A 25,189-nucleotide genomic window follows, 5' to 3' on the forward strand; every position below is an offset into this window, starting at 1 on the left:
ATGGCACTATGGTAAAAAGTTGCTTGTGCAACGCAAATGTTTGCACCAATATAACACTGACTGAAGAAGCCTGACCATCACAACCACAGCAGCCTCAACCATATTTGCAGTAATATGCCCCCTCATTTCAGCACAAAATAGCAGCAACATGGCTTTTACTAGTCACTAACAGTCAAGTTTATGTGCACGCTTGACTTTCAAACTTTACATACACGCCAATTTTTGCTCAGAGATCTTCCTCAAAAGTGAACAAGTACCTGCAAAGCCATAAAAGTAGTTCAACAAACAACATACAATTCAGCAGAGATCACTAGGCAAGGGAGGGATTTTGGCTGACGAAGTAAGTTTAGCAGTGTTTGGTTTAGAGAATGTTTACTTTGGGAGATACACAAAAAACTAGCGTCAAAGTTCAGATTTAAACCCTGCTATTCCCCTTACTTGAGCTATTCAACACATCCTTTCCGTACAGTGGCTTAAAGGTAAGCTTCATTTACATCTTCTGTTATTTTAGGTAGATCTGACCAAAGACATATATATTGCAGAGTGGGGGAATGTTTTGCTTGTTTAAGTGCAGCTAAGCAATAACTGAACATTGGTGAAGACGAGAATGTAAGTTGGGAACTACAGACAGCAAATTCTTCTATGCCAAAAGCAGAAAACATTTATCAATGGTTACTGGACAGAGTATGTTGGCCCTAAGGGCCTGATTTCTGGGGGCGGGGAAAAAAAGTCATGAATTTATGAAGAAACAAGAAGAAAAAGTGACTCAAGTCATTAAGTCACAATGTAAAAACCATTTAAAAAGCACCTTCTGTGGATCCTTCCTTGTTGCAAAAGAATTCATTTTCTTTATGGGATAATCACCTTTAATGCTTTTAGGATTTCAGTTCAGGGGGAGAGTTTCAAAAATTAAACAGTTAGTTCAGTTACTTCAGTCCTGCTACAACATGTCTGAAAATATCTTCCTTCAAGCACTGGTTTTATTCACAGATGTACAGGTATGTATATCTACATATTTTACTTCTACAGAACAGCTCTTTGGACTACTTGCTAATTTAAAAAACATTCTAATCAACATCATAGTAACATTTTTATTTTAACAGTGCAGTCCCACTAATGGTATTTAGCACAAATACACATCTTTCTACAGGTTTGTTGCCAAATCCCTAGATCTCCTTTATTCCATCAAATTTCAGCTTTGCTCTTCCAAAAACACTCTCATAAAACTCCATTTTTTTGTTGTAGCTACAGATTGTCTGTTTTTCAAATTCTTCAGTACATCTCAGCCTTCTGGTATGCTCCTTCAGTGGATGCCTAGTCCCTCCTCCTACCAAGCTCAAATCTTCAAACTTATCTTCACGTCATATTTTTAGCATACGCTAGTAACACAGTTAGTACACATTTTAAGTGCTACGGATTTATAAATAAGGAGCCCTGCATATTTTAGGTAATGTGTTTGTTACTGCTGAAACATGCCAATAATGACAACTTCCATGGGAGGAGGAGGTCAACCAATTCTTTGGCAGGCTGGAGGCATTATGTAAGCAAAACTGATTACCAGTAAAACAGATATCCATCTAATTAAGCTCTGTTCCACTAAAAAAACCTGCTGTTGAATAAGGTAACTATAGACCTTCTGCTGTGGCAGAATTCAGCGTGGACCTAAAATTAGGGAATAGATAACTAAAATTCAATTACCCTATGCTCTCTCAGCTGTGTTATGTTGTCTTCCAGGTTTTGACCTGTCAGAATGAAGTTCCTATTTCATTTGCTTGCCCTTGCTCTCATCATAACCTCCACATTTTGTGGAGTCAAGGACTTCACTGAGCATTTTGAAAGCCTTAAAGATGAACAGCCACAGGAAAACGGGACCTATGATATGCCAAACTTACCACCGGAGTTCCACAGAGAAAACACTATCACTAATGACTTGATTCCTGAAGAGGAAGAGGAAGAGGACTATCTAGATCTCGACAAGATACTGGGTGAAGATGACTACAGTGACATTATTGATGCTGGCCCATACATGGTTTCTGAAATTCAGCAAGGAAATATTCTTGAACTATTCCAAGGCAAAACCAGAATCCAGCGCCTCAATATCCTCAATGCAAACTTTGGCTTCAACCTTTACCGCAGTGTGGCAGACAAAGCCAACTCTTCAGATAACATCCTCATGGCTCCTGTTGGCATTTCCACTGCGATGGCTATGATTTCTCTGGGTCTAAAGGGTCAAACTCAGCAGGAAGTATTATCTGTTCTTGGCTTTCAAGACTTCGTTAATGCCAGCACCAAATACGAGCTCATGACTGTTCATAATCTCTTCCGCAAACTCACTCATCGGCTATTCAGGCGCAATTTTGGTTATACACTGAGGTCAGTCAACGATCTTTACATTCAGAAGGACTTTTCTATTCTGAATGATTTCAGAAACAATATGAAGACATACTACTTTGCTGATGCCCAACCAGCTGATTTTTCAGATCCCAACTTCATAACTAAAACCAATGAACGCATCTTGAAGCTGACCAAAGGATTAATAAAGGAAGCTCTTGTGAATGTAAACCCTACAACACTGATGATGATTCTTAACTGTCTTTACTTTAAAGGTAAGAATCTGTTATTTCAATCTTAGCAATGGATTTTCTCAGTTCGCAATTCACTTCACTTGCATACTTCATTAGAAATCCCAGACTGAACTTAAATCTAGTTTACAGTTCAAAAAAGCCTATCAACTCCCTCATTAAGAAGAATGTCTATTATTAGCTCATTTTCACATGTTTCTGTAGCACACTGACGTTCCAGTCACACCCTGAAGTTAGTGGGTATTGTATAAATACAGCAAATACTTATTACATCCAAAACCTTATAGTCTAAAAGTGAGACTGAAAAAGCAACATATGAATGCAGAATAGCTTCAGAAAGCATAAGTTTTGTAGGAGTCTCAGATGGTGAGGTTATTAATTCATGTGCAAGTTATTAGTCACATTCAGTCCTGCTTCAAGTTATCGGCTTCATTGAAATGGTACAAGTTGATTTCAGTTAAAACACTTAACATTTGTGAAGTATTCAGGATTCATAGGAATGACTATAAACTATTTCAGCTTAAAGTATGTATATTTTTATATGATCAGATATTTTTTTTATATGATCAGAGCATGATCCTTGTCAACAAGCCTATACAGGGGACTGAAGAGAATAACAAAACCAGTATTCTTCTACAGCTAAAAACAAACGCATTCACCACTTGCAATACTTCAGTTCATTCAGTATGAACTGTCTGCTGATGTGGGCTGCTACATGTATCACTACAGGCTGAACAGTTAAAGAGGCTTGAAATAAAGACTGTACAATAATTCTTACTATAAATCCTTATTTTCAATTTCTTTACACTTAAACTAAGAGCCTGTGGTGTGATTTTCAACATTAGTTATCTGCCTCAGGTTGAAAGTTTGATAATTTTTCAATAAAATTTTAAAATGGTATTAAATGAGCAAGAGGTGGGAGGTGCCAATGAAAGAGGGACTAAGGAAAAAAAGGAAATCTGTTACTGACTGTTTAAGATTAAAATCAGATGAAGGTGACTTAAAACACTGGTAAGGAAAGACAAATTAGCACAAAAGAATATCAGTGTTTGTAAGTACAACGTACTCCTTTCCATAACTTACAAAGGAATTTCTTTTTCCCAACTATGTCTCTGCTTCCAGGAAACAAATGCTCAAGGGCTCTCTTACACCTGCCTTCTCAGCATTTGATTATAGGAACTTATGGGAACGCCATTCCTATAAGTTTATTAAATGTACCTTTTCCCACTCACTTGCAAGGTGTTCCTTCTTTGCATAATGCCACTTGCCTCTTCAAAAGATCTGAAGCAGTCATTAGCATAAGATCCAAATAAACCCCTATTCTGAAGTATGATCCAAAAGGGACTTATTTGTGTCCTTAAGTACATCTGATTATCATATCATATATTAAATACATGGCTTTACTGTCCATTAGACCATCCTAAGAGAAGGATTATGCAAAGTAAAACAGATACATAATTTTTTCACAATTTGGTCAAATTTAAAATACCTTTTTGTTTTACTCTGAAATTATTAAAGACTTTTGCTATCTCAAAATAACAAAAACAACACCAAAAATGCGATAGCTTTAGTATTGGAACTCTTGAGTCATCACGACCAAAAAGACTTTTGGCTTTTTCTTCTCGCCATGGAGTCCTGTTAGTCCAAATTGCCTTGTCTGCTGAAGGGTGTAATTTCTAACACTCAAAACCAAAAAAAATCAATTCTATATTGCTGTCTTCCATTCTTTCATCTTACAGTGACAGTCTCCTGGTAATTCCATTCTGAGTGGAACTGAACATTTAAAAAGCAAGTTCTGCTCCTGCTTTCCTAGTTTCCCCATGAGTCCTTCTGGACATGCTAGTTTTTGTCCGCATCTTTCTATTTACAATATTTACACTGTCTGTGCCATTGCAGACAAGCTCTGTTAAGCCCTCAGAGCTAAGAAACCTATGAGTAGTCTCAGCTACACAGAAATGCTCAGTACAAGTGATACTGGGTAATGGGATACTTGCCAAACCATGAAGTCTCAAGCTCCTTTTATATTAAATACTATCAAGAAACTATTGGAAACTCTTCGCATTGGTAAGAAGCAAGTTTTGTGTTGTATAGGTGTCCAGTCTACCTCCAGCTGAGATCTACCCTCCATTCTGCAGAGGTCCGAACAATCATTTATGAGCTTCCTATCAAGTAGGAGCTGGTTATTTTAGCCATGGTAGATCACAGCAGCTTTTGATAATTGACAAATTTTGACAAATCCAAAATTGCTCCTATGAGATTCTAGTCACGAATGCAAGAGAGAAGTCAATCATGGAGACAACTTCTGCCACCACAGATGGATCTAAAAGACATCTTGGTGGGAAGATTCAAACCAGGAAGTCACAAAAGTCAAAGTGGCAACTGCTTTCAGCTGTCCCCAGAAGACCACATGCCTCCTGCTGGAGAACAGTATTTTACTCCAAGACAAAGACATCTGCAAAAGTGAAGTCAAGAAAAAAGTTCCCCAGCCCCTCTCTTTTACTAGGAAGAGCTGATAAACATCTCCCGTTCCTCAGGTGATCACAGTGCTGCTGAAGCTCCCCTGACCCACAGCAGCTTTGTGTCTTTAGCTAGCTAGAGTCCTATACCTGTGAATTCTGCTCCCTGAAGAACAGACAGATGTTAATTTTTCCTGAGAAGTGAGACAATTTGTTTGGGAATAGCATAATCCATTTTATATCCCATTCCCTTCAGAATATTAACCACAGTCTGCTCACTTCTCAAACTGCTCCCCATCAGCCCAACATACAAAGAAACTATTAGAATGAAAGTTGGACTTAAGGCTTTTTTTCTTACTTCACAGTCAATTTGGCAAAGTCAGATTAAGGATCTCAGCATCACTTGCAACCTTTTAAAAAGAAAGTTACCGATTAAGGTTAAATTTGTAGTCTCCACACAGTTACAGCCGTGCTCCCCAGCTACTTGCTTGCCAACAGTGACCTAAAATCCAGAGTTTTAACAGGAAATACCAGTAACCCTATTTCCACTATAAAATCCTAGCTTTGTCTGCCCGTTAAGAAAAAAAATGTTTTTTTCCAGAGCCTCAGTTCTGACAACAGATCAATAGGAACACCACTTTAAAAAAGCACCTTCTTTTACACAGTCGATAAATATTTGGGGTACCCAAACAATCTTCACTTAGCAAGATTCAAACCCTGATGGCAAAGCTTTCAGGGCTGCAAAATATGTTGAATTGTATTCTTTGGGCATAAACCTGTCAGATGACAGGCTCACGTAGGTGTGCTGAAATCCCATCAAACTGGGTCATAAAATTAAGCAGTCAACACCCAAACTCTTCAGGATGTCTTACGACAGAAAGTTCAATGGCTTGAATGAACTAAGTCAAGGTAATACCTTCAGCATAATATCTTTTATGCAAAATGAAAACAGTCATTACTTAGTTTGGCATTTCTGATGCTTGAAACAGTCTGGTTTCAAGTATCAGATCTCTCAGAAAATACAGCTGTCAGTTGTTTCACTAGGTGCAAACCCTGTCAAATATTTTCCATCTGTTTGAACTTTGTAATTTCTAGGCTTCTTGGGGAAAAAAATAGTACACACCAAGCCCTTTCAAATTTCCAGTTTGTGTTTACCTGCTTTTGTAATTCAGAACATTCAAATCAGACAAATGTTAAGTTAGAAAGAAAGCCAGGAATTTTAAAGTAACTTTAAAACTTGTCTTCTTATTCAGGCTTAATTGAAATAAAAAATCTCCTACAGTAATTCCCAATTCACATGAATTAAAACTTAATGTAAACTGTTATTCTGGGAATATTTTATTAAACAAGGATCTTGGGTTTATTTATCTGTCTTCTGCATTGTATTAACAGGAACTTGGGAGAATAAGTTTCCAGTGGAAATGACAACAAAGAGAAGTTTCCGACTGAATGAGAAGCAAACAATAAAGGTTCCTATGATGCAGACGAAAGGGAACTTCCTAGCTGCTGCAGACCCTGAGCTAGACTGCAGTGTGATCCAGCTCCCGTTCGTGGGGAATATCAGTATGCTGATTGTACTTCCACACAAACTCTCTGGCATGAAAGCCCTAGAAAAGCAGATAACACCTCATGTGGTGGAAAAATGGCAGAAGAGCATGACAAACAGGTATCTGCTGAAATGTACATCTTGCTAAAGTCTTAATGTATTTTCTTGATGAGATTGGCAAGGGTAAGTAAAGAGCACAGAAGATAACATATGATATTTTGATTAAAAACATTAAACCTAAACAAAACCCCCCCAAAGATGGATTTACTGAATCAAAAATAAGGACCAGTGATATCTCAAAATTTAAATGCTGTCAAGAAATCAAAGATGATTGAGGTGGCAAATTCTAATGGGAGTTCCCAAATCCTTTCTATTAAGTAGTTAATGGTGTAGATTTAAAGAAAAAGTTATTACTGATAAAGTTTACAATGAGGAGGAAAAACAGGAGTATGATAACAACAGGCTATTTATGCAGAGTAATCTCAATCATATGGAAAGCAGCCTACATTCATTTCAGCACTATGCATTTCAACATATCTGTTGTGTAAAGGGACACATTCAGTAATCAACAATGGACATCACTATTACGGGAGAGAGAAAAAAATCAGATAGCCTCTCTTGTGCAAGATGACAGACTAGGTGATACCTGTCTTCAGACTTGATAAAAAGATAAAAAGAACTGATTTGATGTGCTATTCAGGAAGCCAACCTATTTCTATTGTATACATTAACTGACAAACCTCCAGTTTAGTACTCCAGAAAATCTGACAGTTCAACATTTATTACAAGCATATCCAACCATGTACTGAACTGCTCAAGGCTATGTACCTTACACACACAAATAATGTAAATCATCGTTAAGTGAAATATTAAATTACAAACTAACAGTTTTGGGAGGGGAATTAATTTTTTAAAACACAGCTTAAAAGTAATGATGCCCAAGTTTTGAAAGTAAAAGGACAGTAAACAGTCCTGCATATTTCTGTGTCCTGCTTGCTGAAGACAGCAAAAAACCCAAACCACAACAGATATGTAAAGCAAAGGAGTCATGCAAATATGTATCTCCTTAATGATTTTTCATTTTTGTTTTTATTTTTACTAGAACAAGAGAAGTGGTTCTGCCTAAATTTAAGCTGGAGAAGAGTTATAACTTGATTGGTTATCTGAGATCCATGGGAATAGAAGAACTCTTCAATGAAAAAGGCAACTACTCTGGTATATCAGATGAGAAAGTCACCATTGACAGGGTATTTACTCCTCTTTTCATTTCCTTTCTGATTAAACTATATCACCTGAAAACATGGCAACACAGTAAAAATAATTCACAGCCAGCTAAAATACTTCCTCTCATCTTTCTTAGAGGACATAGGGATATGGGTTTCTCTGCATGTCTTTGACTATTTGTATAATGAGGAACATGTTTAATCAGACGTCAAAGGCACTGAAAGCATTGTGGTCAGTCAGGAACAGGCTTATTCACAAACCAAAACCAAAGGATTGCTGCCGCGTAGGAGTTACCAGCAAGAGCGTCACAAGGGAGCCATGTGCAGGACATGGAGAGGGGGAAGGCTGTGAGCACATCATTTGAGTACTTACAAGATCCTCAATTTCTTTTTTGTTTTCCTTTTTTTGTTTGTTTAAACAGTTCAATCATCAAGGCACGATAACTGTGAACGAGGAAGGCACAGAGGCTGGAGCAATAACCAACGTTGGGTTCATGCCTCTTTCTGCTCAGATTCGCTTTATTGTCGACCGCCCCTTTTTGTTTCTGATCTATGAACATCGTACCAGTTGCCTCCTGTTCATGGGTAGAGTTGTCAACCCAGCCAAGTCTTAAAAGCAGGGAAGACCTTCAACATGCTGTTACACATGGGCTATATAATTACACATTAATATACCAGTATCATAAAGGAATTTTTATTGTCATATTAGCTAATACAAAAGCCACTGGTATCACAAGAAAATACATTATCTACAGGTAGTTTCACATGAATGGACTCATAGCAGTAGATAATTTGACTGCAATTTAAAATGGTTAGTGGCACGTATCGATACAAGTGTATTAAAAAAAATAAATCACAAAGTAACTTACATGTGTTCTACTTCAGTGTATAAAAATGTAACCAATAAAATATTTAGACTATCTGGATTCTTGAAGTTTAGCTCTAAATTTGTGCTAGGATGCCTATTCATAATAAATAGGAATAAGGAAATCCTGAATACCTGATCAGTCTTAGAAGCCCAAGTCTCTCCTGGGTATTTTACATAATCTAACCTGAAAAAGATTAAGTGTCTACATTCTTTCTTTTGCTTGCATTATTTAACATTCAGCAGACCTACACACCATGAACCTTATGGACCCATGTACAAAATAAGAGGAGATAAAAATGTCTTGGAGGAATGAAATACTAATGGATCCACTACTTTTCCCCAACCTAACTTGTATGGTTTCAATACAGTTCTCTCATCTTCACCAGTACAAGCAGTATCGGAATTAGCCAAGCAGGTAAATTATATAAAGATCCTTAGAATACCTTTTATAGTGAAAGCAGCTAGCAAAATGCTCTTTTCACCAGCCCAATATCACCTAATCCTCTCTACAAAAAAGTGTGATTTATAGCAGTCACAACATTTGTTAAGAATTCAAATACACTCTCCATACTTGATTCAGTGGACAAAACCTTTCAAGTCAAACTAAGACTGCAAACTTTCTGAATCATTCTGTTAACATGAATGCTGTACAAAGCCTGTTTCACGTTTAAAAAAAGTGAAAATTTACCTGAAGTCTGTAGCATATTACTACCTACCCAGTACAAGGAACAGAGTTGCATCTTACATTCAAGTTATTAAAGCCAATGAACATACTCACCTTTGCATACCTTCCTTTGCATCATACCTTTTAAAAAGAGGTACCTCACAAGCCAGTGATGGTATTTTTATTACTATTTGCTGTATCAAATATTGTATCCATCTAAATATATTCATATTATAAATTTGTTTTATGTTAGCAAAAATATGCAAATTAAGCTATAAACCAACAGTTGTTTTAAGGATTAGGAATTCTCTTAAAAAGGTGTTTTCCAATCTTCAGTTTAACTTAATTGATTTCATTTTGCTTTTATATAGTGACATTTGTAATTTTGCATCTACTACAATTATTTGCACCCCCCCTAGAACTTTTTAACGTGACAGCCAGTGAAATATTGGTATTAGATGATCAAGAGCTGATGTCGAATAGGAAGCTCAGATGTTTCTCTATTCATGTCTCATACTGTGCTTGCTTACAAGCCCAGTAAGTGGGGGAAAATTTTCAGTATTGAAGGTTCACAACAGAAATTATTAACATTCATATACACATTTTACTGTTTTATCGACATTAAAAAAACTTAAATATTCATGCTCCAGATTTAACTAGTTTATCAATGATTAAAGGAGTTGGAGCATCAAAGTATGGGGGTTTTGAGACCTAAGTAACAGGAATTATTCAAGAGAAAGAACTCAAGCAGAAAAGCAAATCAGCTACTGCTCAAAACTCATGATCTTCATACATTGTGCAAGAAAGTCAAATATTTGCTTCAACAACCATAATGTAACCATTAACTCTTGCTTCAGATTCTGGCACTATCTGACTCCATTTAAAGGTCACATTGGTTAAGAAAAATGCAGTTATCACCAGCTATTCAGAACAAATATATCATCAATAAAAATTTGAAACAGAAAAGTACTTTCATAACTTTTATATCAAGTCTCTAACAAGTACTAATCTTTTCTCAATATGCAAGGAATGATCTTGCTTTCACTCAAATCGGTGCTGGCATTACTAACAGCTGAAAAATACTACCCACTGGAACGTACCTCTCAACACAGGACTAGCTAGTTCATGCAAAAACTGAGCACCTATTCCATAACAGCAATCCAAGACATTTATAAACACTTTTCTGTAAAGCTATGATCTGGCCCTTGGGATCACTGGTGAATTCAGGAAGAGCCTATGCTGGAAACTCGTGGAAAAGACAGGGGAAGGAAAGAAACAATTCTTTGATCTTTAACCAGTGCTAATTTTAGGCTCCTCTCTTTGAAAAGCTTCTGTAAAGAGGTCTGTGAGGGCAGAGTATGAAATGAATGATTTTTTCTGTTTGTTAATGGATGTGCAGTATGAGCAAATTACAAGCAGGCATGCCTACTGCAAGTATGTAATGCATTTTCCCCTTCTGTCCCACTAGCTGTGCAGGAAAAGCTTCACAGAAGAATTCAAGCTCAGGAGGGGAAAAAGTGACATGATCATTTTTTGTTCTCCATTAAGGTTAAGTTTGTCTATGGATCTTTTAGACATTTTTTGTAGAAGCTACAGCAGTTAGGCAACTAGTGCTACTGACTTGGAAACCCAGCTTGGACATACCAAATTTTCTGTTGGAGATCTAGAATGGTTGCACACCAATTTTTGACTGAAATAGTAGTTACACTTTGTTAAAAAAAATCCTTTTGCCCCAGAAAAAGTTGTCATCTGAGACTAAAACCAGATATACATCAAAATAAATGAGTCTGGAATGGACATCAGTGTACTTGCCCATTTCCTAAAATGCTTTCAGCATGACAACCAATTCTAGTTTCAGAAGACATAGGACACTTCCTCCCCTTCCTCAATGATTCTTTTTTTCTTTTCCTTTTAAGAAGCAGAATTCACTGTGCTGCCAAACTAAGATGTATTTTTAACTCTGTTTCTATTAACTTTTGTTTTTCACTTTTATCCTCAGGCCACACATACATGCTGTTTATTACATTGCATACCAAACACTATTCAAAGAAATATCCCCTGTGGTATTATTTAGCTCATGAATCTCTTGAATTCATGACTAGCAACGATCTAACTCTCAACCACAAAAAATTAATTATTTTAAGAGACATGTCATTATTAAACAAATGTTTCCCCCCCTCTTTGAGCAAGAAATATTATTTTACAATACTTGGATTGTATTTCTCTTGGATGCTTACTTCTGCATTAGTTGTTGATCAAACCATTTGACCATGAAATAGCACCGGTATTTGATATATGTGAGAAAAATTATCCTGTTTGCAACAACCCAATCATTGGTTACTCACCACAGCAATAACAGGAATAAGCACACCCAGATTCCCTGCACTACTGGAGGCCTGGAAAACAAAAAGGATGTTATCAAAACATCTACAAAAGCATTTCTGAAATACCTGCTACAAGACCTATTTCAAGCATCAAACATTCCTACTGTCTATGCAAATGAAAACATACATTGCCAATTACAGCTCTGTATCTTGCAAATAGATGTGCACAAGGTGACCAAGAGAGCACCCCAGACATCCAAAGGACTGGGACATCCAGGAGTCTTTCAACAAAGCTTTTCAGGTGGCTGCTCATAGACTGGGATGTCCCTCATTGAAAGGATGTTTTCCATTTTATAATGGATCTTGAGCACAGGGTCTTCTATATTTGGAAGTCAGACACTATGCCTTGACCTAAAGGGCAGGAAATATTCATTGATACCATGTCTACTCTGACATCCAACAACTGCAAGAAAAATGCTCACATTAAACGGGTGGCCACAGACAAGTGTCAAATGTTTACCAAAAGTCTATTTTTACTACCAAAATGAAGCAAAAAATAACAAGTCTGTAAAAAGACACCATATTCAAGAACTTATTTAAGCAGGGTGAGCAGCCTTTTCCACTGAAATGCAAGAAGCGTAAGGGAAAATAAAAATTCCTTTGACTTATTAGGACATTTTTAATTGCACTCTATGCAACAAGTGTGTTTGCTCTTGGCTAAATACAGTGTTTAAAAACTGAAAACATTCATTGTACACAGCACATTGTCCCACACCTTCTCTGATAAGACAAACAATGATAGCCCAGATACCGTGCTCAGAGACATCTCCTCTCTAAAGTCCTTCCCCACCTCCCATATCCCACCACCTTGGATCTGGGAGGGAGAGAACTCTCCAGCTTCCTCCATACAAAAGAAAGACCAGGTACAGAGACCACTGGTCCCACAGGGAGGAGGCAAGGCAGACTTGCTAACAGGGTAAAGCTTTGCATAAAGTAGAATAAACTAAAAGGAAGCAAAAAAAAAAAAAAAAAAAAAAAAAAAAAAAAAGGAGGAAAAGTGGGGAGAGGGCACCAAATAGCCTTCAGATGAAACAATAATGATCCAACCCAACTAAAACACATTTTAGTTATCTTCCCTGTAGTGTCCAAGATAAAGCAAAACAAAAGATGGACACTTAAATATTTTGAAGTGAAAAAAAGAACACCACTCAAGTCACTCTAAGGGCTTGGAGGAACTGGAAAAAAACACTATTTTTTTTTGCTAGCATCACGACAGTCCACTGCACGTGACAAACTGCTGCAGAGTCAGAGTAGATATGCAAGCTAACTAAGATAGCCAGAACCCAGGACATGACGCCAACAGACAGAACTGCAGAAAACCCACTTCTATACTAGCATTTTTGTTATAAAAATAGATTATCGGCCTCTTTATGATAATATATGGCACTGAAGATGAAGGATCTTCCATCCCTGGGTGTACTCAGGGGACATTCCTGTTAACTACCAGCAACGGTGGGGGGGGGGGGGAAGGAAAAAGAAAAAAAAAGTTATTTTTCTTCCCCTCACAGAAGCCACTTTTGCATGGTTGAAAGATGTGGTTTAAAAGAGAACCAATAGGCTACTGAAGCCTTTTAATGGTCAGCAAGAACATTTAAGTCCATTATAACAGAGAACATAAGCAATCAATCTGACAACTATTAAAGAAAAAAACTGCTTTTGTTTGGGAGCACAGCATGTGCAGTGTTTTACCTACTTTAACTCTTCTTGAAAATCAAGTAACCCAGTCTTCAAAATACCTTTCTTAACTTTTACTCTACATTGAATAAAGAGTGGTCTAGTAAAAATTGCTATCAGTATCTTCATAGGAAAAGAAACACTGCCTCCTAGCTCAAATCCATGTTAAATCAATCATGTATTTTTCAGTTTGCAGGCAAATTTAAGTCAGTGCAGCAGTTTGTCTCCCATAGTGATTCCAAAACTGAAACAGTGGAAAAATATCCCTGAAAGGAGGAGGGTGGAAACTAACTTAGAAGTGTCATTTTAGAGCAATTTTTACAATCTGGTTTTCGCCATTTCAGCTTACTTATCCATGGTTAAAAGAACCTATGAAACCCATGGAGAGAGATTTTCCACCACAGACTTCATGAAAAGCAGATTCTAGACGTGTCCTAGTCCCTAGTCCCCTTTTAGAAGAGTTGGCATTCCTGATTAAATGCAGTCTATCTTCAAAGCAAACAGATTCATTTCAGAGGGATTTACCAAGAGGCTTCACCCATTCCATAAAAGGATAAAGACAAAACTTAGCACTACTAAGCAGCATGCACAGGAGGAGGGAAAAAAGAGGTTAAAAAGACAAAAAAACCAAAAACATTGTTCCCCTTAGTACTAGGAAAATGTGCCTATTTCAAAAGGAAGTGTTACTATCTGCTCTAAAAAGCAGGGAACAGCTCCCAAACCGCATCTCCAAGAAAAGCTTAAATTTCCACTGTGAACACATTTGAATTATTAACATACAGGTGTATTTTTTAATATATAAAATCACTATCAAACACCATGAGTTTTTAAAAGTTGTCCTAAGGAAGTGCTTAGAATGCCAAGAGGTTCCAGCATTTGAACAGTAAGGAGGAACGTAACCAGAAGGCGGCTCTGATTTTTGATGAGTAGGAAGCAACCACACTTTGCTTTTCAAATGATAATATAAATCTCAAGAGTAGAAGTCAAGGTTAAAGCTTGTTTATGAGTATATTTTAGAGCAAAGATGAGAGGTATTGTGGGAAAGGCTGAGATTTTAGTTTGCTGTTTAAATAGAATAGGCACATCGAGTACTCTGGATACTTTATTGAAATGGGAAGAAAAGCTAGCGTGAAATGAGGTGAAAAAGAAAATAGAGAATTAGAATTCTAGAATAGAAAATTAGAATAGAGAAATAGAATAAGAAAAAAACAGAGAATTCTGAATTAATAAAGTAATCTGCATATAAAATGCTCCTGCAGAAATTTAGCTAGCATTTAAAGACATGCTTCTTCTGGACCCCCTCACAGACTTTTAAAGGACAGTATGTATTAAATTTTACAAATCACAATTAAAAGCTGCGTTTAAGAAGAACTCTATTTTACAACAAAACCACTCAAATTTACTGTTCTGCAAAGTATTCCTACCATACAAATCAGTCTAAGAGACAAGTCTCCTCTTTCTTAGGAAAGCTTTTTGAATAAACTTGCTCTCTAAATAAAGCGCTCCTAAAAATCAGCAGAGATTTTTATTAAATCTTTAATTTTCACTTCACTGCACTGTTTCCATTATAAGCCTAGACAGATAGGCTTGCATCAACTTGGATCTTGGAAAAAATCAAGACGCGTGCACTCATAACAGCAACTCAGGATTAATCAGAATGACATCATCTGGCTTCTTCAAGCTGGAGGTTGGACTAGGTGACTTCCTGAGGTCCCTTCCAACCTGAGTTTTCCTATGATCCTATGACACCACTAAAATTAGAAGTAGAATTCTGTCACATCTAAAGACATTTCAAGAATTAGTAAGAGGATTTCAGTAATCAGCATTCTGTATTTCTCTTTGAAGCTCTACCTCTAACAGCTGAAGACTCCAGACAGTTTACTTAGCCTCACACAAAATCAAACTCAGCTGAACCATAGGTATACCACTGCTTTATCTCAGATATATACACAGATTATTTAGGTGTTCGAAAGGCATTACAGATCTGCACTCATATTCCATGATCAGAACACATTCTTAGGTTTAAGGAAGCGTGATTTTTTTCTCTGTGTGTGTAAGGGCATGGTTTTGGTTCAAAAGACACACAGAAGACTATGTTTAGTAGTGCCATCTGTATAAATGCACAGCTGCATACTATTAAAAAACAGTGAATATCTGACCTTTAGTGCCGGTCCTTTTTCACTTGCTCTCTCACTAGCTCTCTTTCCTTCTAGCCCAAGCTGAACAAACAGTTCCAGCAAGTTCATCAGTAGTTCATCCACAAGGTGTTCTCCTTGAATATTAGCAGCGATGTTAGCTAGGGCATTAATGACTGCTAAGGAACAGTGTCTGAGAAGAAAGAACAGTTATAAACAAGCAGTTCCTCAGAGTTTTATATTTTCAGTGCTTTCTTCATAATGCTTATAGTAACTCTTGTAATAAGGCTACTGACATTTTCTTCACTCAGGTTTTTTTGGGGGGGGGGAGTATTTTTTGTTTTTATGAATAGTGGCACATCACTTTATTGATAATTGAAATGCAACCAGAATTAAGTGAAAAATTATTTGTAAACTTTGCCTCTGGAAGACATTTCATTTTTGATGCTACCATGGCCAAAGAAAATTACTTTCCTGTAGCAGATATGGCTACAGACAAGAAGCAGCAAAGGGCTGTGCTTCTGGATTAGAAAAGCTCTTGAGCAGAATCAGAGCTAGTATCAGTTATTGATAAAGTTGAGATTGCTTTGGGTCAGACAGTATGTTAAAACATATTGACAGGAATAGTCTTCTCGGTTACTCACATACTACATTAAAATATATCCAACCTACCCCAACTACCAACGAAGTCAGTCAAAATCTTTAATTATAACAGGGACTAAAATGCATACTTGCATACCAAGAACTAAATTGTTAATGGTTTGCATTTAATCCCTAACAAGTATGGGAACCACATTAAAAAAAAAACCCAAAACACACACACACAAAAAACCCAATGGAACTTCATTAGCTTTTCTAGGCTAAAAGATTAATTACTCTAGTTAGAAATAATGTAAGTCATCAATGTTAATTATCATTTACAAACTCCGGCGGGGGGGACAGGGACAGCAGGGAAAGAGTGTGAAATCAGTACTACCTGTAGTGAAAAACATTTTTAGGAATCTCCACATTATGAAGTGCTACTCTTTTCAAACTAATATATTACTTTTTAACATCAAAGAAAAAAGAACAGTACTATTTATAACCTCATTATAAAACTTAAACTGGGAAAAAGTGAAAATCCCTGATGTACCATAAAGGATATTTGATATAGTATTCATACATTTAAGGGACACAGCTAAGTGTTACCTGTATCCATGATCCTTATAATCTTTTGTGGCAGAGTAAACAACTGAGCTTGCTTTAACACTGATTTGCTGAAACAGATTCCACACCTCCTGGTAAATATATTGCTGTAAAAAAAAAACAAAAAAACAAACAAAAACCCAAATCACTAAGTAGAGCTTATTGAATACAATCTCCTTAAAGAACAACCCTGTAAAATACACTAAGTATTATGAAGTTCTTCAGATAGGTATCTAGTCATAGTCTGAGCAACAGTTTCAGCTTCCATAAAGCACAAAGTGGAAGTGCTTTCATTAGTGGTTGTAATTGCTCAAATTACACAAAATGTATTAAGTTCTTTAACTCCACCTTCCTGATGGAAAACTTTTTTCAGGCTTCTGAGTTCTGGCCATTAATTGCTTGCTCAGAGACAAAAATTACATTTGGAAATGGTAAGTCAGTTAATCCTTGTATGACTGAAGAAGGCTATCTGTACTGCTATGAAAAAATATAACGTGCACCTATTCAGGACATAGGCCAAGTTTATAAACTACTTAATAACTTTTGAAAACACTGAGTTTGGTGTTTTTTTATAGGTTTTTGCGTTTTTTTTTTAAAAAAACACTTTTATTATTTTCTATGGTGACTAATCTTCCTTATAGGGACAGCATCTTACACATTATTAATTAGCTCTTGTTTTCTGATGTTACAGAGACATGAGGATTGTACAAGCACATACCTGTGGTAAAGAAAGAAAAAACTTCTGCAAATGCTGTTTCTAAAATACATTTCCTCTTAACTAAAGGAGAGGGATCATGAACTGGCACTCTCTTGGCCAGTTCTTTCCTTACATTTCCAGTGATGACCAAGCAGCCCAGCTGATCAATGATAAGTACATCAAGATGAGAAGGTGGCTGGCAAAACTTCTGCTGTAAGATCTGTAGGATGGGTTCCATCATTTTTGGGGTGTCCCTCAGTGCTACTGCAATGTGCCCTAGAGCACGAATTGTGTGGTCAGGAATCAAATGAGCCTCCCTGTTACAAAAACAAACAAAAAAAACCCAAAACCATACATGTAACTGTTCAACAGTTATCAAGACCTCCAAGCATGGCTAGATTTCATGTAAGAAACGGTTCATATACTAAATTTAAACATCACTAACACCTTTAATAATGCCACTCCATATACCCATCTACTCCCAACATTAACATTAGAGATATACTTGCACAAGTTGGTTTTCAAAATAAAAAACAAAAAAAACCCCCACCACAAATGCACTATCCAAGAAACCCGCACTAATCCATGAACAAACTGTTCTAGAAACAACAGTGAAAAGAGTTAGAAGTCATCTGCAAAACATTAAGACATGACAGTCAGACCAGGTATGATAGGACCTCCCCTTGGAGGTTTCTTGTTGGGTCTTTTAAAAATGAAGCAAGTCAAATGCCACAAGTGACAAGCTGTGTCAAGCCATAAAAGATAGCTGAAGCCTGAAGGATACAACAGAGAGAGTATCACTCAATCTAGGACTCAAAATTGGCTAATACTCACCAAAGATTTGCTGATTCAATCAGATAAAAACAAATCCATACCTCTCGGTATGAAAACAAGGGCTCAGCTCTGCAAAGATTTGCATGGGAAGATCCTGACCCCACACACAAGCTCACTAATCTCAGAAACACTTAATTCTAAAATAATGCTGCCTGTGCTTATAACTTAGAATAAGCTTCAGGTTCACTGAGTGAAGGAAAAAATTGGTTTGATGACTAACAACTTACTTATCACTCTCTTGAGAGATGTACAGACGGTTAGATAAACTGGCAAGAAAGGCCTCAACAATCACCGAATCTATAGTCAAGCCAGCTTTCAGGCACCTGGAATAACAACGAACAGAAAACTTCTTAGAACAGCCAGAGGAAAAAAAAAAGGCATGAATTAAATATTTCACATTTTACGACTGTAAACGCACACCAGGTATAAGGGAAAAAAGTTTATACTGAAGTATTAGAACTCATTGCCTAGGAACACTGCAGATTTATTTTTAAAGATGAGTGGAGTTTCTACTGCTGCTTTCTCCAGCAACAATAAAGATGGGGATATGCAGTAAGGTAAATTCAGAATCCACTGCTTTAGAAACTTCAATCCCTTGTCTCTAGTGACCAACTATTTGTCTTCCCTCCAGCTTTCTGTAGCTGTCTAGAAGGGAAGAATAATCATTACACTGCCCACATTTGAGTGCGTAATAATCATCCTGTTACAGGAGGCTCACTCAATATGATAATCCAAACAGAAAACAAAAACCCTGCTGAGTATCACAATGGTGGCTAGCATGAATTACATATGTGAGAAGCAAAACAGTGAGACTGAATTATTACTTTACAATTAGGACATAAACAAAACCAAGTGATGTCTGAAAAAAAATAAAGTCACGATCAAAAAAGGCAAAAAGCCTTTATAGCAGCACAGAGCAGCACCTTCTAAACAGTCACAATACTTTTCCGCTAGGGTAATAGAACACATGTTCCAACACATGGTGGAAATCTCTCTCTTACCTGCAGATGTTGTCTATGGCAATGTCACGCAGCTGCTCATACATGGATGGTTGACTTTTCTTGCCAGGCATTACATTTAGAGTGGACTCTGAATGCTCGTTGGTTACGCTAATTTTGATGTCATTACCACCTACTAAGAACACAGAGCATGGAAATCAACACCATTTGAAATAGCTTTTTTCCCAAGATGAGAGCACACAGGCAGAACAGTATCTGGTGAGTGCAAAACAGCCTACTTTACAGCTCAGAGTTGAGCTGAAGAACTTTGGCAGTGCATGTGTTGTCACTAGCTATGCAAGATTCTACTGCATTTAACTATTCCTAAATAATTATTCCTAAATTTAGTCACCTTCAGTTCTCATTTTACCTGTTCTGCTTTAGCATTATGATACTGCTTTTGCATTAGCAAGCGATTTAAATTGAATATTTTATTTTTGGAAATCATAACTTGTTATTACAATTTAAAAACAACAACAAAAACCCTGCCAAATGCCATCAAGATGGTCAAGGGGCTGGAGCACAGGACCTGTATGGAGAGTCTGAGGAACACAGCCTTGTTCAGCCTGGAGAAGAGGCAGCTTTGGACAGACCTAATAGCTGCCTTCCAAAGCATGAAGTAGGTTACTGAGAAAACAGAAGCAGGCTTCATGGGAGAATGAGACAGAACAGCCACAACTTGAAACAAGGGAGGATCCTACTGGATATGTGATTCCTGCCCCCACTATGAGCATAATTATGCATTGACCCAGGTTGTAGAATCTCTGTCCTTGGAGGTTTCTGAAGGCCCATGTGGAGAAAGCCCTAAGCAAACTGCTCTGAATTGAGTGCAGAAGGCTGACACACATAATTCAACCTTCAATACTGCAGTATGACGCTACACTTGTTGGTGATCTCACATAGGACAAAAGTGCTTGAGGTAAGACTATCTTAGTTTCAGCAGAAGAGGCAGAGCAGTATTGCTGCTAGGATAAAATGTAGTTCTATATATACTGCTTGCCCTTAGATACACTTCTACCAGAATTTGATTTGCATTCCTCCTCTCTACCTCCCCGCGCCCCCCCCCCCAAAAAAAAAAAAAAAAAAAAAATCACAAATGCATCTCCATTTCCCCCTACAGCTGTATCACCATGAAATATCCAAAAGCATCAAAGAGCCATACAAGTTGGAAAACAACCATGAGCATATCCTTTGGAACATGGACTTTTTTCCTTTACCTGTGTGATACTGGCTATGATACTTGTAAAGTTTCACAAGCACTGGGGAAGGTATCACAAGAAAGTCCCTCAAGGACGGATTGACAGAATGAACCACAACAGGGAACCTCTCACACAAACGGCCTAGACCCTAAAAAAGAGAAGGAAAAAAAAAAAAAAGGAACATAGCTTTAGAATATAACAGCACAATTTTTATTTCAACTGTAAGCCTGCAACTTCAGCTCAATAAAAAAAAAACAAACAAAAACCCAAACCAAAACAAACCATACATAGTTCTGAGAGATTCAATTTTTAACAGAAAATTTAGACATCTCAAGCCTGTAATTCTTTTAGGTTATCCTAGAGTGCTCCATGCCTTGCTTTCTTCCACGATGACTTCACAGGAGTTACATGAAATGAACTTCACACTCTAAAAATAAAGTTACTGGACAAGTTCCAGCATTTAGAGAATCCTGATTATTTACTATGTGGTGGAAAACACCACATTTGTAAGACAATGAATAAGTGCCCGATAAGAAGACACAAAAATTAGAATAACCAAGCCTTAGTCTTACAACTCAGTGATCTGCCAGTCCCAGTATTTTAACTCTTTATGTAATGGACTAAGCAGCTAAATATTTCAGAAATTAAATACTGGTTAAAAAAACATCATGAATATTATTCTTCAAGAAGTAGTTGAGCTTAGAAAATTCTGAAAGCTCTACTCTATTGCAGTTCTAGTTTCCACACCAGACCTCTAACATCCAAATGCAGAACACATTGATAGAAAGCAATACAAACAGCAGATAAAAAAGTGCTCCTCAAGCAACCTGTAAAACTCTCCAAACTCTCACTCACTGATACAGCAATGTCAAATACTGTAAAGACAGACCTGCAAACAGCAAATTAGCAGTGGCAAGTGAGCAATGATGACTTTGCTTGAGGTTTTTGACTGCAGTTTCTCTGATAACTTGATGCAAAGGTTTTCTGCACCTTAAACAAAAAATCCAACAGAAAAATGTATGTTTATCAGACTTGTTATTAGGCCACAGTCAACCCAATGCTTACTGGAATTTCTAAAACAGTGCAGGAAATACATCAGCTTCACTGTCCTCATACTACAATTCCTCGAAGAGATTTAGTGCTGCTTCTGCAAAAAACAGTTTTGGAAACTTAGTATCTGCACCAAACAGCTCTGTCAAACACTACGAATGAAAGAATTACAGTACTTAAAGTTGATTTTGAGCGTACTTCACGTTTGACAGAAATTAAGTATTGTAAGGTCCAAAGGAAAAAATCCTTCACATATTCAGAGGATGTGTAAGAATTATGCAACAAGAAAGAAAATTGAGACAATTGAGAAAAAGTGAGAAAGAGCTTCCCAATCCTGTTAGCAACGAAGAAAAAACATTTTCTTTCAAAGAATGACTGAGAAACATTTAAGACACCAAGAGCAATAATTAAAAACATAAAATAGACTAGAAAATAAGCAGCTGCATGTAATGCAGCAATTATACCATCTTTTCTAGATATGCCAATAGGATGTTTCTGTTTCCATTTCTGTGAAGAGATGTCTAACTACCTAGCCAACTCATTTCACAACTTTTTGATGGAAATTTTACTCTTGTATTCTAATAGCAAAGAGCATTTCACTGAAATTTATTTTATATTTCTCTGAGCACCATCTACTCTCAGAGAACTTGTAAGTATTTTTGCAACTTAAAAAAAAAAGACAGACATTCCAGAGACTGAAGAGCATTTTTTACCTTGCTCATCTTTCACAGCCCACACCATGAGATCCACACAGGCAGCATTAGCCTGACAACGCAGTTTTAAAGGACTCAGTTCATTGTGTAGTCGATCCACATCATGAAGGATTTTCTGAAGTTCTGATTGACTGCTGTTGAATTGCTCTAGCACAAAATCGTGGATTTCCTTCACAAATGAGTTGGGAAGGTCTAAAGAAATAAAAGGAAACAGCATTATACTAGCAGGATGGGAGTCAGTGTATCAGAATGACAGCATATAAAAGATGCATTGCTACATTATAAATGGAATTATTTCCTAAAGTTTATCCCCTACCTAAAAGATAAATTTCATAGCAAAGTCTACCAGTAAGCAGACAATTGAAATGCCACCTATTAATCCTTTTAGTGGTGCTCAAAATATTTTTTTTTCTATTTCCATAGCATCTTTTTTTATATGGAAGCATTTCAAAATACAAATTTTATAGCATACATGGACTTCCCAGGAAATGCAAACCCCAACGTTCAAGCACTCAATACAATGCAGACAATGCTTTGGGTCCTAAACACAATGAAAGATAAATTATAAAAAATACAAATACTATACCTTTCATATAGTATAATGTGTCTCTCAGCATTTTAAACTGAGCAAGATAAAGAGGGTCACTGAATGTTTTATAATAGAGATCTGTACTAGCAGCCGTCTGAAAGAGAAAAGAAGCAACTTGGTAGATTCAAAATTAAGTATTTTCAATTATATGGATAAATAAATCTTATTCTGATCACATAATTGTTTTCCTCCACAACGTAAACAAGCATTTAAAATGGGTACCAGAAGTAACCTCACAGCCTTCCTCCCTACTTTTATCAAAAGTACAGCCATTCAGTGCATTAAATAAGACTCAGTCACTCTTTCAATTTGAAGAACACATATATGATCTAACAGCGGTGTTAAAAAAAACAAACAAAAAAAACCAAGAGGAGGATTCAAACCTATCATTTTACTGAGATAGCAAAAAGAGAAACTGCAGCTGTCTCCACTTAGGCCTACAATTCAAATATGGCAGTATTTGAAGGAAGGCTGGAGAGAACAGCAAAGTCATTTTCCCACACAAATGAACACATACTCTGTTCAACACAGCTTTACGCTCCCACGGAGATGAGGCTAACTCCATAAAACATAGTGGAGGCTATTACAGAACTGCACCCAGGCAAGGGGAGAACAAGGACTCACAGACCTACAGAAATGAGTATGCTACCTTTGAAAGTGAAGGTCCACAAACTGTAACACTATTAAACTTGTAGAAATGACATCTAAAAGACCAGCAACCATTTCCAAGCCAGAAAGAGAAAACAACCAACAACACAAAAAAATACCACGTAATATGAAATAAAGACCTTAGACTACAGTAAACCAGTTTGGGGCAACCAATGCTATAATTTAGTAGGATAACAGAGCTAAAGTAAGAAAATGGTTCATTTTTTAAGAGAATTAACTATTTCCTTCTATGTCAGTGAAAAACATTCCTCTTTCACTCCCCCATTTTCACACAGTCCAAGGCTAGATTTAAACCACTGAAAGAACAGTGCAAATAGGAAATTGTATCATTTTGCAAAGAGAAGGCGTATCTTACATAGGTGAAAGACTAATTTTCCAAGTATTAATTATTAAGGCAAAAAAATAAAGTATTCGAGTCATTAGAAAAGGAATTTAAAAACATACCTCTGCAACTTCAGCTACAACTGCATCTAAGGTCTTTAGCAAAGAATCCCCAACGATCTGTTTTACCTACAGAGGAAAAAAAATAAAAAATTAAAAAAGGATGTTTCCTGTTGATGACTCTAGATAGGAAGACAACACAATTTTGCCCATGCACAGAAAACACAAGTCACTTGACTGCAAATTGTCAGATGAAATTAAGGCTACAAGAACTTCTGGCTGCAACAAGAATAAATATATTTGAGCCTCTGTGTGCTGTTCCAAAATAGCTGGTGCAGGAAGCAGACAGGGCCAGTAGTTTTTGTCACTTGCATGAATTCCCAGCAAATAAACACTTCTAGAAAAGGGTCTCAATCTCACAGCAAAAAAAAAAAAAAATCTTCTATTTCAGCAACTAGCAGTACATGAATTACCTCAGATCAAGTGGTCTGCAAGAGTCAAACAGGAAGAATCTGACAGAAACTTATTTGCTTTTACAAATTCTTCATGGTTCATATGAAAGTGTTGTAGAAATACTATTAAATCGTGACATTAAGTGCCATAAAAATAACATTACACAAAGCTTGAGAGACAAACACTATCTTCTTATATGCAATTCTAAAAGCTTAAACTTAAACTGCATCTATTTCCAGCATGAATATCTAGAATGCATTCTCACTGTAGCCTCCATAAGAACCCATCACATACCATGTTCAACAGCTGGCGAAGCATATCCAGTGGGATGTTAAACTCTTTATTGTTAATGCCATTGAAGAGAGGAGAAACTGAAAAGCTGGAGCTGATTGTAGAGAAATAATAATCAGGATCCAGTGCACTCCCATCAGGAAGATATGAACCTTATCAGAAAAAAAAATAGAAATAAAAGTTTAGGGAGAGAGAGGATACATAAACTTTGTTTAATGGTAATGTTTAGTTACTACTGAAGAGTTATTTCCAACACAGGTACAGTCTTTAACTTGCAAGCTATCAAGAGGTGCATTTCAGCTAATCTACTGGTAAATCAAGACAGAAAACTATGATGAAAAAGTTCATTTCAAGTTTACAGTCACAATGGAAGAATTCGATTCAATGACTTGTGTTCATGTCAGGGACGCTGCTGACAATAAGTCTTCCCATACTACTGACGTACATTTACCTGAAAACATTTGTAAATGCCATTTTGCTCAAAAGCATAGAGGTACAAAGAACAGGTTAAGTCAAAACTATCTTGCAAGGTTTTCCCCTATATTAGATCAAATGAACACGTGGCACAGCTTTCATCTTAGAAGAGGCACCAATTCAC

General features: G+C 36.8%; 2 protein-coding genes across 3 annotated transcripts in view; one reads left to right on the forward strand and one right to left on the reverse strand.

The window, feature by feature from the left end:
- PI4KA (phosphatidylinositol 4-kinase alpha) overlaps nt 1-25,189 on the reverse strand; it is a 64,410-nt gene that overhangs the window by 30,754 nt on the left and 8,467 nt on the right. The window contains exons 8-19 of one of the 2 annotated variants that reach the window (XM_030024105.2): nt 24,595-24,743; nt 23,911-23,976; nt 22,795-22,891; nt 22,209-22,400; nt 21,335-21,435; nt 20,464-20,593; nt 19,250-19,379; nt 18,476-18,571; nt 17,548-17,731; nt 16,721-16,824; nt 15,557-15,725; nt 11,685-11,735 (exon numbers count right to left, since the gene is read on the reverse strand). In XM_030024105.2, coding sequence (XP_029879965.1) covers nt 11,685-11,735; nt 15,557-15,725; nt 16,721-16,824; nt 17,548-17,731; nt 18,476-18,571; nt 19,250-19,379; nt 20,464-20,593; nt 21,335-21,435; nt 22,209-22,400; nt 22,795-22,891; nt 23,911-23,976; nt 24,595-24,743 — 1,469 coding nt within the window. Of the gene's footprint in view, nt 1-11,684; nt 11,736-15,556; nt 15,726-16,720; nt 16,825-17,547; nt 17,732-18,475; nt 18,572-19,249; nt 19,383-20,463; nt 20,594-21,334; nt 21,436-22,208; nt 22,401-22,794; nt 22,892-23,910; nt 23,977-24,594; nt 24,744-25,189 lie in introns of both variants that reach the window. The other variant, XM_030024104.2, reaches the window with a different exon arrangement.
- SERPIND1 (serpin family D member 1) lies at nt 328-8,733 on the forward strand. Its single transcript, XM_030024106.1, has 5 exons — nt 328-479; nt 1,735-2,606; nt 6,431-6,704; nt 7,687-7,831; nt 8,230-8,733. The coding sequence occupies exons 2-5, from the start codon at nt 1,751-1,753 to the stop codon at nt 8,419-8,421; spliced, it is 1,467 nt and encodes a 488-aa protein (XP_029879966.1). The 5' UTR covers nt 328-479; nt 1,735-1,750; the 3' UTR covers nt 8,422-8,733.

The sequence above is a fragment of the Aquila chrysaetos genome, chromosome 9 (genome assembly GCF_900496995.4).
Source record: "Aquila chrysaetos chrysaetos chromosome 9, bAquChr1.4, whole genome shotgun sequence".
Lineage (NCBI taxonomy): Eukaryota > Metazoa > Chordata > Aves > Accipitriformes > Accipitridae > Aquila > Aquila chrysaetos.

Bases quoted from the DNA above. Each gene is read 5' to 3' on its own strand.
- SERPIND1 (XM_030024106.1), top strand. From the start codon at position 1,751: ATGAAGTTCCTATTTCATTTGCTTGCCCTTGCTCTCATCATAACCTCC. The intron at 2,607-6,430 runs GTAAGAATCTGT...TTGTATTAACAG, and splicing joins TAACTGTCTTTACTTTAAAG to GAACTTGGGAGAATAAGTTT. The intron at 6,705-7,686 runs GTATCTGCTGAA...TATTTTTACTAG, and splicing joins CAGAAGAGCATGACAAACAG to AACAAGAGAAGTGGTTCTGC.